This window comes from Lonchura striata, chromosome Z (assembly GCF_046129695.1).
Source record: "Lonchura striata isolate bLonStr1 chromosome Z, bLonStr1.mat, whole genome shotgun sequence".
Taxonomy (NCBI): Eukaryota; Metazoa; Chordata; class Aves; order Passeriformes; family Estrildidae; genus Lonchura; species Lonchura striata.
Window position 1 is genome coordinate 20,233,093 of NC_134642.1, and position 16,378 is coordinate 20,249,470.

Here is a 16,378-nt window from a genome sequence, read left to right on the forward strand (position 1 = left end):
GTTAATGAGAAAATATAGATCTACTTAGTTGCTATATTTTGTGCAGATAATGAGAAGAACAGTGTCTGTGGTCAGAGTAGTTTGCCTTTTCAGACAGAATATTGAAGTGTAGAGATAGAAGGAATTTTCTGGGGTGAAAAGGGTAGCCCAGAGATTTGTATCACTTGTTTTTATTCTGCTTTCTCTCTTGCTTTCTCTTTCTCTCCACAGAGGGAGCTGGGTGCTCCATCACAGGAGAGGAAATCAGCGTGTGCAGCCAGCCAGCTCTGGGAACAAGCCGGCTCTGCTGGACCCGCTGTCATGCGGATCCCCACGCTGCTCTACCTTTCCCTGCTTCTGCTTCTTACCATGCTGGGCCACTCTGGAGCCCAGTTCCCTCGACAGTGCACAACTGTTGAGTCCCTGAGGAGCGGCATGTGCTGCCCAGACTACTTCCCTGTGTTTGGGCCGGGCACTGACCGGTGTGGGGTGTCCACGGGACGGGGCCGGTGTGTGCAGGTGACGGTCGACTCGCGGCCCCACGGCCCCCAGTACATCCACGACGGGCGGGATGACCGTGAGCAATGGCCCATCCGCTTCTTCAACCAAACCTGCCGCTGCAACGGGAACTTCTCTGGCTACAACTGCGGGTCGTGCCGGCCTGGCTGGACTGGACCTACCTGCAGCCAGCAGATCAACATAGGTAAGAACATCAGAACTGTGACATGGAAATTGCTCATTGTCAGTGCTGTGCTTGCTTCTAAATGTGCCTAGTGGATTTATTCTCTTTAAGGTATAAAATGTCCATTATATTTATTTAGCATTTTAGTATGTTGCTAAAGGGGTTATTAAGGCAGGTTCTAGAGGAGCTGTTGAGCATGTGTATAAATTATTTATACTTACTATCAATTAAAAGGAAGAAAAGAAACCTGTAGTCAATGTATCAAAGTCCATCAAATAATAGAGCATCTATATTGAAAAAAAGGTACTGTTTGGATTTAAGAGTAAAACAATGTATATAGGCATGTACATGTGTTTATGAGCATGTCTGGGAATAATATGTACCTCAATATGTTTAATGCCTTGTGAGTATTTTAACTATTTTAGCAGTTCTTTTCATTCAAAGTTCCTTAATACAATTCTAAACTAGGTACTGGGTCTGGTATATTTTTACTCTCCCTGCTGCTGTCAATATCTTTAAAAACACCAGTCATGATGTTGGCAGTTCACATGAATCAGTCCAGGGTGTGGTAAGCCCTTCCTCAGTACTCCAGTTTCAGTTAAGTCTAGCATATCACTAAGCAGTTCTTAATTTTTTTTTAATGGATATGAAATCCTTGCAGGACTGGAAAAATATTGAATATTTAAAAATTTAAAAAGACAAACCTAGGGACAGATCCTTTTTCTCATCTGAAAAACATCTGAATGGACTAGATTTCAATCTTTATTTTTAAACCTAAACCATTTTAACTTCAAAGATGTTACTGAAATTCTGTAAAATCCATAATTCCCCCAAAATGAGCAATGGGTTCTGCTGATATGTTAAACAAGATGTCTCTAGCACAAATATGCAGTGTTTCTTTCTGCAGAAACAGAAATCAGCACTGACATTTTCACCAGATAAGGGAACATACCATGGATGTAAGAGCATGTTGCAGAAAGGGTTAACAAAAGGACGGTTTACCAAATCAAAATTTTAACAATTACTTAATAACAACTTATTGATTGCTATGGGAAAGATCTTTGATTTTTTTTTTTTTTTAATTCTTTGCGCTTCAAGAACTATACTAGAAACCAGAAAGTATTACTTGTGAACTGTCTATGCTAAACCAGATTGCACTCTCTGATATTCTGGCCTACTCTATTTTACAATGATAACAACTCTAGAGAATAATCAAGAGATAAATGTTACACACAAAGTTAACATAAAACTAGGGACAGGCAAACAGCAGTTTTAGGTGATTTTCTAGAATGTACAAGAACTTTTTTACTTTTCTCACATTAAATCCTTTACAATTCATCAAAATGCCAAATAAATCAGATACATCATGCATGATAACATGAGTTTTAAAAGTGTAAATTAGTTTCCTATTATGTTCTAAGTTTCCACTTTGAGGTCAAATCTTTTGCTCATTCATAGACCCATAGGCCCCATCTGCTCTGATTTTAGAAATAATTACTGGATTACTGTTGGTACATCCATATTAAATTACCGTAAAATGTGGTTTGGTGTCTTCATATCTTCTCAGTTCATGACTAACTCTAATAATAGTCAGAATTTTTTAATGTGGTTTACACATATACTTTAAAAATGAAAATGTTAAGATGCCTATGTAAATCTAAATTAGACGGACAGTTATAGTTCTCTACTTGAAACACTGCAAAAAACACCACAACCCAACCAACAAACCAAGTAACCAAGCAACCAAAAACCAATAAAACCAAAAACCCATCACTTCAGTGATGGTCAGTTCAGTTCTGCAAAACAAAAAAGTATGTTTCAGGATACACAATCTTTGGATGAAATTCATGTTTCAGTAAAGATTTTTTTTAAATTTCCCAGAAGCTAAAATATCCCTCACTGAATCAATTCTTTTTTAGTCAGACATAATTCACTTTTATTCTTCATATAGATTCATGTTAAAGATCTGTTCCTTCTTATATGAACATAATCAATCACTAATTTGGACAATGAGTTATGGATTTTTACAGTATTTTTAATAATTACAATAAATAAATATTGAATAACAATTGTGTGGACTTCTATTTTGTCAGTCTAAACTTAGAGATTTTTTCAGACCAGGTGAAAGAAAGATAGGGGTGATCTGAGCTCAGCTCTTCTTGCTGAAACACTGCTATCTCAACAAGTCAGTATTCTTCCTTGTTTCACTCTCTACATGTGAACAATGGCATTTTTTCATTATTTTGAGAAATACTGCTAAAAAGGACTAATATGTGGCAATTGTTAATAATGTCAGGTTAAAGCAATAAAATAAGAGCTAATCCCAGATTAAATTGATACTGTACTGTGTGAAACTCCTAATAATTCACTGGTGAATCTGCCATTTTTCCTAAAAAGGTTCAAGAATAAAAAAATTAATTCTTCATTAAATTGCCAAACAGAGAGTTTCTGATTATTATAAATTGGTTTTTAGTGTTTATTTCTTGTAGAGTACTACCACAGGAAACCTTAAGTATATTGGATGAAGTTCTGAAAGGTTTGTATGACAAAGAACTTTGTCTTTTGTCTAGCAGGATGGAAAGACAATCTGTAACAGTACTCCTAAAAGTACTAAAAGTGCAAGAATTGGAGCTTTATTTTAATTTATTTTCGATTTTCTCAAAATAAATACATTATCTTTTTATGCTCAGTGAGTTTCCCCAATAAAAAAGGGTGAATATTTGAATAAAAAGGAACTTACCCAGAATTATTAGGAATACAATAAATGAGTTATTTGAGATAGACTTCAGTGCCTATTACTTTGGTAACTAACTTGCTTCTTCTATGTTATCACAGTCAGAAGGAATCTTTTGGACCTAAGTGCAGAAGAAAGGAATCGCTTTGTGAATGCCTTACACCAAGCCAAGGTCACCATCCATCCTGACATTGTTATTGCCACACGAAGACGTGAAGAAATTTTTGGACCAGATGGCAACACACCTCAGTTCGAGAATATCTCCATTTATAACTACTTTGTGTGGTCTCATTATTATTCTGTCAGGAAGACTTTCCTTGGTGAGGGGCAGCAGAGTTTTGGAGGAGTTGATTTCTCTCATGAAGGACCAGCTTTTGTCACGTGGCATAGATACCATCTATTGCAGCTTGAAAGAGACATGCAGGTGAAGTTCCTGTAAAGGTTTACTGGTATTCATGCTATGTTTTCTACAGTTAAAGAACTTCAATCCATAGTAAAATAGGTAAAAATTATAGCAGCTTTCCCTACATGTTGAAATGATTCTGCTTCAATTTCAGTAACTCATTGGTATACAAAATTTCATAGTGTCTATAGAGTGCATTTAGGCTTCAGGCTGTCACTTTTGTGAGATGTTAAAAATAATATTTTAATCAGAGAAATAGAAAATGTAAAATTTCCATAAAAATCTCTTGGAAAACAAATGTATTCTAGATGTAAGACATTTTATTGGACCAACAATGTTATTTTCAGTGGTGTTTTTAATCTCACAGACATTATTCTTGAATAACATTAACCAAAGCAGCAGAAATTCTGAAGAATGTGATAACAGAGATGCCTTAGGTATTCAGAATCACATTTAATTTGTGTAATTGGTTAGAGAAATTAGTGTTTCACTATAACATGCTCCATAAATCAATGATTTTCTTTTTTTTCTTCTCTTTTGTGGACATATTCACAAAAATGGGTATAGTATTTTCTCAACCATCATCCTTCCTAAAAAAGCAACAATTAAGTTTTCAAGGTCAGGACTAAATAGTGTCTGAAATCAGTGCTTCCACTAGCTTTAATTGCTTTATGTCAGACTGAGACACAAACTCCCTTCGAAGACACACATTTGTCATCAGTGGCATTTCTCTAAGTGAAAGCCCTGAGAAGTTCTATCTGCCTGTGATTTAATACATATTCCTATTTATGTTAGTAGACTTAATCATTAGTCAAAATAATTTTGCCTCACTGACTCCAGAACTGTTCAACCCTAACCCATACTAGAACCAAACAATGCCAATTGGAAAAGCCGGTACCCCTATTCTTTATATTTCCTTCAGTTCCACAGCTGACCTAGTTATTATTTGCACTGCAAAGACTGTTCTTGCTGACAGGTCATTAAAAATATCTGGAAAATGGGGTCTCAGTGTTAATTTATGTTTCTTACTACTAACAATATGGTTTTGTGGGAGAGGTACTCTCTTATTAGTGGGGGAGATCCATGATTCAGTTCAGTTGTACTACTGAACTGAATCTGCTCTGTATCTGTTCTGCTGAACAAAGGTATAAATGTGAAAAACTACCAAAAGCTTTACATGAATTTTACATAGAGTTATTATCTTCTTTAAGGTAGGATTCTGACTTTTACTAAGATGTATTTTGCTGTTTTTTAGCATTCTTCTAGCAGTAAATATCATAGCTGTCTGTGTCAAACATATAGTAACACCATATTTATGTGGTTTAGAACATGCTACAGGACCCCACTTTTGGACTGCCCTACTGGAACTTTGCAACAGGACAAAACACATGTGATATCTGCTCAGATGACTTAATGGGAGCTAGAAGCAATTTTGATGTCTCTCTTATAAGCCAGAATTCAATCTTCTCTCAGTGGCGAGTGCTATGTGAAAATGTAGAAGATTATGAAACCTTGGGAACCATCTGCAACAGTAAGTTTGAATGATGGAAGATATCTGGAGAGAAAATTCTCTTAATAATAAATAAATATAATACTTTACATTGCAATGACTTTTCCAGACAAAAGGTTTTAAAAGTGGGTTTTGAATATTCTTGATCCACGTTTCATCAGTCTGTTGAGATAATACATGTAATCAGGAGCTTGTAGCAGAAGATTAAATGCTTTGCCTTCCATTCTTATGCAGTGTCAATCTATCTCTTGCACCATAAATAATTAAATCTGGCAGTGTTATTTCTTAACTGAAGCTTAACTTTTCTTCTGACTACTCCACTTATCACCTTCATGCCATTCTGCTCCTAAAATGAGAACATCCAACAAATCCCCATAATAACTATGTGCAACATGTTTTGAATGTGAATAATACCAGATTCTAACATACCTACCCAAATTAAAATAATTTTTAAAATACCAGTAAAGTTCTTCATATAAGCATCATCATGGAAATATGGGGAAAAAAATAGGAATCCCCCAATAATGGATTAGTCATTTGCATAATCTTTTCTCCAGCTACTCTGTCAGGACATAATCAATAACCTTGGTCTAGGTCTCCTTAGAAAATCCCATTGAAAGTCTGTATAAATTTTTTCTAAATCTCTTAGAGAACAACAAACTTCAGTACTAAGCTTCTAGATAACTTTTTACATCCTGGAGCAGAGAATCAAGAACACAGAGCCCCATGAGGATTCTTTGCCCAGCATGAGGAACTGATCAGTTAATTCAGTATAAATGTAATTTGTGAGGGATTTTTTTTTCTCCACGGTTAAGTCATGAGAGCAATTCATTCTGTGGTCTACTGTTCTGCCACCTACCTTGTTTTCTCTCTTCTCTCCATTTCCAGGTACTGAGGGTGGTCCCATCCGAAGAAATCCTGCTGGAAATGTAGCACGACCTATGGTACAGCGTCTCCCAGAGCCTGAGGATGTTGCTCAGTGTTTGGAAGTTGGTGTATTTGACACTCCTCCTTTCTATTCCAATTCAACAGACAGTTTCCGTAACACAGTAGAAGGTAAACACATAAAAAATAAAAAGACCTGGAACAACTCCAAATAAGTCAGGGAGCAGACTTGCCATTTTCCTGTTGGAAGTATGAGTATTGAGACAGGCTATTGGACAAGAAGAACATTGTTCGTAGCATTAAGTATTAACATTAAATATTAAGTGGAAATAATCTCTAGGTAAATTACTTTATTGCTATAGCTTTTGTCTCTTAAAATGTGTGAAAGTCTCAAGAGTCTGCTGCTGGCATACTAAGTATAAACTAACTTCAGGTCCTTGGCACACACTTAATAAGTTGCCTTTGTTGAAAACACAGTCCTTGCCTGTGGACTGATACCGCTGCATCCCTAAATGAAGCAAACAAGGGCTTCTAGCAGTTATTCTTGTATCTGAATTAAAACAAATAAAAGAAATCAAAATAAATTGAAAGCTTTGGTAGCAATGATATTGAAATTTGCTGCTAGACATGCTAGCTCTACTCTCTGGGACATAAAACTCTGTTCTTCTATCAGAACACTTTGAACTTTTAAAAGTGCACCAGAACACACACACACCCCTACACCCAACCCACCAGGGTAAAGAGCCTAATGGTTTGATTTATACTGTTCAGACAGCATCCTAACAACTTATTCTATACCTTAAAACAGAGCATTTAACAGGAAAATATTCAAAAGTAGCAGTTCAAATTGCTGCCTATCAATATCTAGGTGTTCAACATGGCTTTTAAAAATTAACTGTAAGAATCCCTCCCTGGAACAATTATCCAAAGCTTGAACACAGGAGGAGTTTTCATGATGCTTCAGATCCTAACATCTGACTTGAGGGTTATGAGGTTTTGAGCACAAGCAAAACTACACTCTCTCTTCACTGAAAAAATAAAAAATGTCAGAGCATGTGAAGCCTTCCAATATGTGTTCCCAATATGTATGGAAATGATGTATGGAAACCTAACAGCTAGCTCATTAGAATAAATGTCAAGATACACCTGCTTTAGTAAGCAGTTAGAAAACTCATGCAGCTATTTAATATGGTGAAAGACATTTAGGCCTAAATATATACCTCTGCTTTCATGCTATGATGTTATTTTAGCCATTTTTTGTGGTAGAACTCAGCAGCTTTGCAGTCCACATTCCCAGCATTCTTTTATAAAGGCTACTTTAATCTGAAAATGATGCATTCCAGGAACATTTCCCAAACGTCAGTAGGTAGAGAATTAGCTACACATTTGTATTAAGCAGAGAAACATAACAACATGAAAGCATTTCAGAGGGAAAAAAAAAGTTTTAATCTGAGACTGCAGCTTCCAAACAAAATCTTCACTGAAATTTTTGTTTTCTTTTTTGTTTGTATATTCAGGATACAGTGATCCTTCAGGAAAATATGACCCAGCAGTTAGAAGTCTTCATAATTTGGCTCATCTATTTTTGAATGGGACAGGAGGGCAAACTCATTTATCACCAAATGACCCCATTTTTGTCCTCCTGCACACATTTACAGATGCTCTTTTTGATGAGTGGCTGAGACGGCATTCTGCAGGTAAGATGTTCTCATGGATAGAGGCAGAATGGGTTGCTGTCAGTCTTTGTAGTCACAAAAACTCAACTCCTTCTTGTAGGACAGCAAGATGCCCCTAAACTTAGGAGAGAGGACTGGAATTTGAAGAGTTAGTATAGTTAACAAAGACAAAGTAGTAACAAGCAATCTCTCTCCCTCACCCCATTGGCATCCAATTGCCGATTGCTCTCTGTGAAGGGATCTGGTCAGACATAGCAGGCACAATTCAAGAGAACAGTATGTGGAAATACACTGTCTCCATAGAGCAAAGACACTCTAACCCTGGAAGGACATCCCACTGTTGTGTGGCGTAAATAACTGTTTTCTTCTTGTCAAAGGAAGAACAGATGCCATAAACATTTATTTTCACCACCTTTGTTATTACTACTGGCATTCAATAACCATATGCATATGCTTCTAAAGGATAGTCACTATTTCTGCCCTTGCTTTTTTAATTCCAAAAATAACAGAAAAAGGTAATACAAGAGAAAGTGAAAAAGAGGGAGAAAGGAACAACAGAAAGAAAGATTTGAAAGGTATGGATGAAAAAAAGAAAACAACAAAGAAGGAAGAAGACTTATCAGTGGACTAGGGGGCAATTCAACCTAACCCTTACATCTGTGCATCATGAAGCAACTGCATTCCTCTGCACAATGCAGCAACTTTATTCTCTTAGGATAATCTATACTCCTCTTCCTTCTTCTACAGAAGACAGCTGCTGCTGCACAACTAAGACTTCTTTGTGCAGCTTCCACAACCTGCCTCATTGAATTTTCTCACACAGCTCTCAGAGAGCAATTGTATCCCCTTGTGGTTCTTACATGATCTATCACAAGGTTTGGCATCATCTTACCACATAGTATTTTCTTTCTCTTATGTTTTGAGTTGTTATTGCTGCTGCTGGTTTGATTTGGTTTAGTTTGGGGATTTTCTGTTTTGTTTTGGTTTTTATTCCAGCTGACATCCTTATTTAGCATAATGTTGCAAAAAAAAAAAAAAATCACTGGAATTTACATCAACTGCCCTCCTGTTCATCACTGCTGCAATCAGGCAAAGCAAGAATGTAGAAAAAGGTCTTTGCCATATTTCTTCTTTTCCAAGTGAGAAGAAACAAAAAGCCCAACACAGGCAAAATTTTGAAAAATTTACCAGTGATTTCTGTTCAAAACCAGAGATAACATTAGTGGCCTTGGTTTTGGACAGCATACTCTACTTTATATCTGCTGCACCAGGAAACAAATTCCTCTGGAACAAGTGACAAAGATTTCTGGGATACTCAAAACCATAAGTTGGGAAAAAAAAATGAAATAGTGCAATTTATTTTGAATTTATTTACAGAAATGTGATTTGACTTTCAAATATAGATATCTCAACATACCCACTGGAGAATGCCCCTATTGGACATAATCGACAGTACAACATGGTGCCTTTCTGGCCTCCAGTAACCAATAATGAAATGTTTGTTACTGCACCAGAAAACCTAGGATACAGCTATGAAGTCGAGTGGCCAGGTAAACTGTGCAGACTAGATATTTCCTCTCCTTTATTTCCTTCATATATTTGTCTCTTGAAAATTATTCAAATTTTACCAATATTTGCTGTCTTTGTAAAGGCCTCTGTCTCCTTTCCTGCCTTACTTTCCAGATGTTTGTTTGGAAACAAACTGGTCAGAAACTGTTCCACCATGAAGTTCCCACTACCCACTATAATTTTAGGAGTTCTCATTTGGATCTTAACCTTGAAGAATGTCCTCATTCCTATGTAAAATAGATTCATTAGCTCACTAGTGAGAATGCAAATCCTCACAAAGTAGGTAGCAGAAGAAAAGTCCAGAACAGATTTTAGAGCAAAGCAAGATAGTCTAAGTCTTCTCACATTTTTGAACAAGAATTGTCAAACAAAATTTGAAGTAATTCTACGCCCCATCTCAGTGAATAATGACAAATGCTGAGTTCCAGTATGAACTTCAGATATTTATCCATATGATTTGACTTTACTTTTAATATCTTTGCCTTTTGCTTTCCTTCTTTTAGGTCGGGCTCTCCGTGTCACAGAGATGATAACTATTGCAATAGTGACTGCACTGGTTCTTGTTGCAATTATCTTTGCTGCTGCTGCATGTATCATACGTGTCAAGAAAAATAAAGATGAGTTGCATCAGCCTCTTCTTACTGACCAGTATCAGCACTACTCAGATGATTATGATGGCATATCAACACCAAGCCAGTCTGTTGTTTGAAGAGATGGCACTTTTTTGCACCTGACTGAAAGTGGGGATCGTTTTGCTTTATTTCATAAATGGTGGTCATCCACCTGCTTTAAAATAAAGAGCATAAACTGTCAGCTGTCTCAGTATATTTCCTTCAGGTTTCACTGTCACTTTCATCACACCTAGGCATCAATAAAATCTCTTTGCAATGCTAATTCTAAGTTGATTGTAACAGAATCTTTCAATGGTCACTTGCAAGCCTTTCCCATGCATATTTCTTTAAAATCTGACAAACGTTAGTTAACTTGCCCATAGCCAATGTCATCTGACTTCATCTAACCTTTATACACAGAATTCTTTTATGAGATACGTTTGTGAAAAGAACAGGATGGAAGGAGAATATTAAATACAAGTAAACACCTTGGCTAGATGAGTAGAATGTGTTTCAAAATAGTAATCATGCCAGAAAGAAAGTGACAATGGAATTCTGAGAAGAGTATATTTGAAATCCAATTTTATTCACAAAATATAGTTATGAACCAATTGCTGCTTTTAAGATTCTTAAAAGTGCTTTTAAGAATCTGTGAAAAGAGACTCACTGTCAAAACTACTCTAGTATTTGGAAATTTCAGAGGTGTTCAAACACAGCTGCCTGCAAGAGCATCCAGTTGAAAGGACAGCTAGCAGCAGCCTTTGGTTAATTTTTATTTCTATTCTTGACACTCTCACTCCCTTCCTCTCTCCCACTATCCCCACTGCAGAGCATTCTCCCCAGCAATGAGAGACTTCTTTAGTTCTCTCATGCTGGAATTTAAACCCACAATTGTACTTTGAAAGACTGCCCTAGGCATTTAGCTGTAGAAGAAACTTGGGAAAATTCCCTTAAGCAGTAGTTGTTGAATCAATTCAACATAAGCCAGCAGGAGAGCAACAAACTGACACTTGCCTTTACAGCCTGGGGTAGGGCTTGAGGAATCTGGCTTCAAGCCTTACCTCATCTCTGTCATCCTAACTAGGTACCAATAAATCAGAAGATTGTCTTCCTGTGATGTGTTATTGAATCTAATTTAGCAGTCATTAGCTGACAACAGGGATGTTTCTAGTTTCAGGCTATTGAATGCACTCAACTTTAACTGAATGTTACATCAAGATGTCTTTTGTGTCTCTTTCTGTCTAAGCCCAACTTCACAGAAACAGCAAGCAACCTGGACTGAGCTCCTTCAGTCTGGGGCAGCCCTCCTAGACACTAAGCTACTAGGTAGAAGTAAGGGTCACATACCATGATAACCTCAGGAGTTTCAGTGGGTACCAGGTGTGCTCAGGACACACACAGTTGCAAGGAGATACATTGAGAATGATGCAAACAGGAAGACAAGTACTCTTGGCTAGGCAAGTGGAAGAAGGGCTATCATCTCAACCCACTTTACCAAGCATGAGTTATGGAGAGCAACTCAAATTAACACACATAACTGATACTGAGAAAGACAAATTCCACCTCTAGTACCTATGGCACAGTTAATTAGAAACGGGTTTTTCACGTGTGCAAGCAGCAGCTTATGTTCTAACTTAAATACTTTTTCCTGCCATTTTTTCTCATACAGACTAGCAACTTAAGAAGTCATCCACTTTACTAATTTCAGTGGATTAAAATAGGGTGATCCAACATAGTTTGGATTGGGGTCAAGAGACCTGGATTTTATTCTTAGCTGTTACTGACCTGATGAATGTTCTTAGCTGGCACATTTTTACCACTGTGACTCATTTGACTCATTTATAATCTGAAAAAAAATAGAGCTCCCTTTCTGAAGTGATTTTATTTCAATGGATGAAAAAAACATACAGAAGCTTGACAGGAGAAGGAAATGTCAAGGCAAAATGAGATTTTGAGAAGAGGATGTTAGTCATTAAAGCTGTTCAGTCCTTAAAGTAAAAGCATACACTCATGCTTTGAGGAGGGCACAAGTCTTGAGGGTCAGAGTTTGAAGACAACTACCTGCTAGTTACAGCTGCCACGTCTAAATGAAAGAAGCAAAGTTAATTTTCATGGCAGAGGAAAAACAAAAGGGACAGTACACCCAAGAATTACAGAAAGAAGAAAAGTGGTGAACTGTGTGCTTGACCCATTCGTGATAATAGTCTCATCAGTTCTTCCTTTGGTCACTATTTGCAGTACCTGAACTATGTCTGGGAGTGGAGAAGTTCCTGCCATTCATTGAAGCTGCTTGATTCTTGCTCCTGAACTAATAAAATGGGGGGAAAAATAGCTTGGATTTGAAATCTGAGATGGCCAGCATATTAAAAAATGAAGCAAAATAAATAAAAATCAGAAAATAGATTGTGTCATAATTGTAGATGTTACCTTTTTATATGAAGACAAAAACAAGTACGAAAGGTCACAAGAAGAGAGGAACGGAAATTGTGGGAAAAAATACTAACTGAGAAGTCCTAGGTGCAGCAATTATGAAGCATATGGTGTCACTTCCCACCATGATTTTTCCTCCCTGTTCTTCTCCTGAAGGTTTATACTTACAAAAGTTTTATAAAGCAAGTGTAAAGTATACCTGGAAATGGTATACCTGGAAATGATGAAAACATAGAGCATGGTGAACGGATGACCATGACAAAATGAACTGTGACATAAATAGCAAAAAGTTGGCACCATTAAGGAAAAAGTGAAAGGAATCTCAGATTTGGATACAAGTATAGTTCTTCAAAGATCTGTCAGGCAGGAATTCTCACACAAATTAGAATTGTGAAATTTATATAAAAAGTGGAGATTACTGAATAAATACTAATAATGATGTTAAGGGGGGGAAAAAACCCCGGGATGTAATTTCTGGTAGATCCTCTTTCCACGTATAATTATTTGTCTTATTATATACCATATTATTATTCTTTTGACTTATATTGCAGTGACTGTATCACAAAACAAAAGTACAAAAAACCAGCCAAACACACAAACAATTTAGGCCTCTAATCCCCTACCAGAGGGGGATATTAATGAGTATTACATTAATTTGCCTTCTTAGCTCCCTAAGTTTGGTTTGCAAAATTTGTTTCTTTTACAGAAAACCAAATTAGTAGATTAGTATGGAATTCAAATAGTGAAACAGTAATTTGGGTTCTCTCTAGACAGCATTAGATTAATTCAGGTTTTGAGTATACTCAAGACAGAAAAGAAATTAAATGCATTAATTTTAGAGACAAAAAGAAGGCCACCAAAGCTGCATTTGACCTTGGAAAGGAAATATTGAAAACATTCTTTAACCATGTAAATGAAAATGCAATAAATGCAGAGTCAAGATTAGCATAATAAAGACACATTTCCCTATGTCAATGATATTCTATTTCTGCTTTTTTGTAAGATGAGCTATGCTTCTTGAACAGAAAGAGTTAAAAGCTAATAGAATGATAGATAGAAACTGCCTAACAAGACAGGAACTAAAAAATATATCTGCATCAAGACAAAAGGTAATTTTCATCCAAGAGCCTAAAAACTACTTATGAAATTGTAAGTTCATCTGTAAGGTATCTGAACAATTTTATCAGGTCACCTTGCATATTGTGTAATTGAGAGTAGAAGTATTTTGTGAGGGATGGAAAGTAAAAATGTTCTGTACAATTACAAACTTGTAAATTAGACTCAATAGCAGACAGTCTTCAAAAGAAACCATGGAAATACACATTTGGATCTAACATGACAGACTTATCAAAGTTAGACCATGCTAGTCAGCTTAATGCCTTTCTTCAGTAAGATAAACCAAAGATTTTATTTAGGAATTATATTGACTCTGAGGGCTTCATAAAATTCCACGTGCTAAAGCCTGAAATATTAGGAATTGAAAGAGGAAGTATGTGGACTGGGAAGAGAATTAGTGAGAGGAGAGGTAGTAATGTACTACTGAAAGATATACCAGGGCTACAGGGCTAGTTCCTGTAGCAGAAGTATGAAGATTGAATCAGCCTTATTTAATTCTTTCAAGAGAGATTCGATGCACAAAAATGCACTAAGTGGATGGTCATCCACCTTAGGACAATACTGGTAGAGAACATACAGAGGCACAATGATAGTCTGCAAAATATTTTGTGAACTTGAAACCTGAAGAAAGAGGAGAGGGAGCAAGACAGTACAGCAATTATATCTCCTCTCTCTCCCTAGATTCCAGTAAGAAGAATTTCTATTCCCACATTCGAACTTTTCCAGTAAGGAAAGCAATATTGCAAACAAGCTTGCATGTTGTATTTCTACATGAAAGAAAAGACTTTCAAAGGCAGATTAAAGAATTTAGTGGAAGCTGCTAGGTGATTAGGCTGTCAGTTAAGTTCCTCTTAATGGTGGGTAGTAAAATAATAACTTTTGTAAAAATTTGTTTTGGGCATTAGGCTGAACTTTTATGGTGACCTAAGGCAAGGGAAATATTTCTCTGTCTGCCCTAAGAGGTTCTAACTCTCAGAGAACCACTAATTTTGACCCACATTCATAGAGAAGGCTTCCAAAGCCTCAAAATAAACTAGAAACCACAAAAGTGTGAAATAAAACATAAATAGTAGTATAGTATGTCACTTAGGTGAGAAATTTAAGTTTTAAGATTTTTAGTATGTTGTAGATAGAAACAAGATAGAAAGTATATAGTGTTGTCTCGTGTTCCTTTTTCTTCCTTTTTCTTCCTTCTTCTTCCTAAGTTTAAGTAGTGTCTTGTAATTGAGTAAAAAAATCCACTTTACAAATCTTTAAAAGTCAGTTATTAAGTTAAAAAAGAAAATCATCTAAGTGCTACTTCTTAATTAAATTTAATTTTTAATTAATCTTAAAAAACCTTGTAACACTAAATTGTTAGCCATTTTTGTGCTGTTTTCATACATACAAAGTCCAGTACAAACAATGTACTAAAGTTTTGATAAAATAACAATAAAACAAAAAAGCTATACACTAAGAAAACCTCTACGTCTCCTTTTCCTAACACAGAACTACTCCAAGAGTTTCCCCTATCAGAAAAGCCCCCAAAGAGAAGCCCAGTGTATAGCAAACAAATCCATAATAATTTTATAACTTAGAGAAACATTTCTAGAAGTCTCACCTCATCTATGTGTGGGAGGGTTAAGCAACACTTATTAATAATAGCTTTATTGATAGAGAATTAGAATGACTCCCAAAACAAGACTTATTGCCAAAGTGTATTCTGATTGCCACTTTAATATTTTTAGTGTTTGAATCATGCCTATCAGCTAAATATTTTACAATCAAATGCATAATCTGGCAAGGGAGCCTGAGTAAAACTCAGACATTTAGATTCAAAATGGTAATTTGAAACAAAATGTATGGATCTCCTCTACAGAAACTAAATTTTAACTCAGTATCTCATTTAACCTCCAATCAGAATGAAAATGCTGGCTTTAGCAAATGCTTTGTCCAGGTAAAGTGAAAGAGATCACATTCATAATATTTGTTTCTTGGTGTTCACTGGAGAAAATTAAGTTAGCAAAATTTCAAGAAAAATAAACCTTGGACTGATTTCTGTGTAGATTATTAAATATAGAACATATTGTGCATTGTTTTGTGTCATCCTCCCAAAGCAACCTTTAATACCCAGAGTATGCTTAGGTAAGGTATTTCCAGTTCCAATTAGGTGCATCTCTTCTCCCTCTTCACCCCTCAAATGCTGGGGGCAAAGGACAGGAACTAAACAGTAATTTTATAGTACATTAAATTTTCATGTAAATAGAAAATGACTTCAAGACCTTTGGCAATCAGCCAAGAATGGATTTAGATTTTATAATTCATAACATCTCTTCCAGAAATACAGCTGGTATCTTGCTAAATCCGTGCCCCTACTTCAGTACAAGTGGGACTCATGGTTCTTGCTTGAAGCTAAAAAATCTGCAAAGGAAGACATAACCAATTCTGTAGAATCTACCAACCTTCATTTGAGGCTGACCTAGGGATAGGATGACTGCCTAAGAGAATTTTTAAGTTGACCGTTCAACCTGTCTGTTCACCACTGATGTTAAGTTTTATTTTGCTTCAGTTTAGAAAGTTTCAGAGAAAACTACTGATATAGATAAAAGGCCTTATGTTGAAGAGAATTTCTCCAAATAAAAAAAACCTCAAGGGAGAAGAGAGATTGATAAAGTGTTTGTATAGAAACTGAAAGTCATGCTGTAGCTAAAATGGACTCAGGGCGTTAAGCTTGTAGTTTGCAGGAAGACAATATTTCTCTCTAGAGCAGACATTACAAAAAAAAAAAGAAAAAAGAAAAAAAA

General features: G+C 36.1%; 1 protein-coding gene across 1 annotated transcript; it reads left to right on the top strand.

Moving 5' to 3' along the window:
- The first annotated feature begins 300 nt into the window (after positions 1 to 300).
- Positions 301 to 10,147, top strand: TYRP1 (tyrosinase related protein 1). The gene is made up of 7 exons (XM_021525577.3): positions 301 to 682; positions 3,497 to 3,819; positions 5,125 to 5,329; positions 6,197 to 6,364; positions 7,711 to 7,890; positions 9,273 to 9,419; positions 9,942 to 10,147. The coding sequence occupies exons 1-7, from the start codon at positions 301 to 303 to the stop codon at positions 10,145 to 10,147; spliced, it is 1,611 nt and encodes a 536-aa protein (XP_021381252.2).
- The last annotated feature ends 6,231 nt before the right edge of the window (positions 10,148 to 16,378 follow it).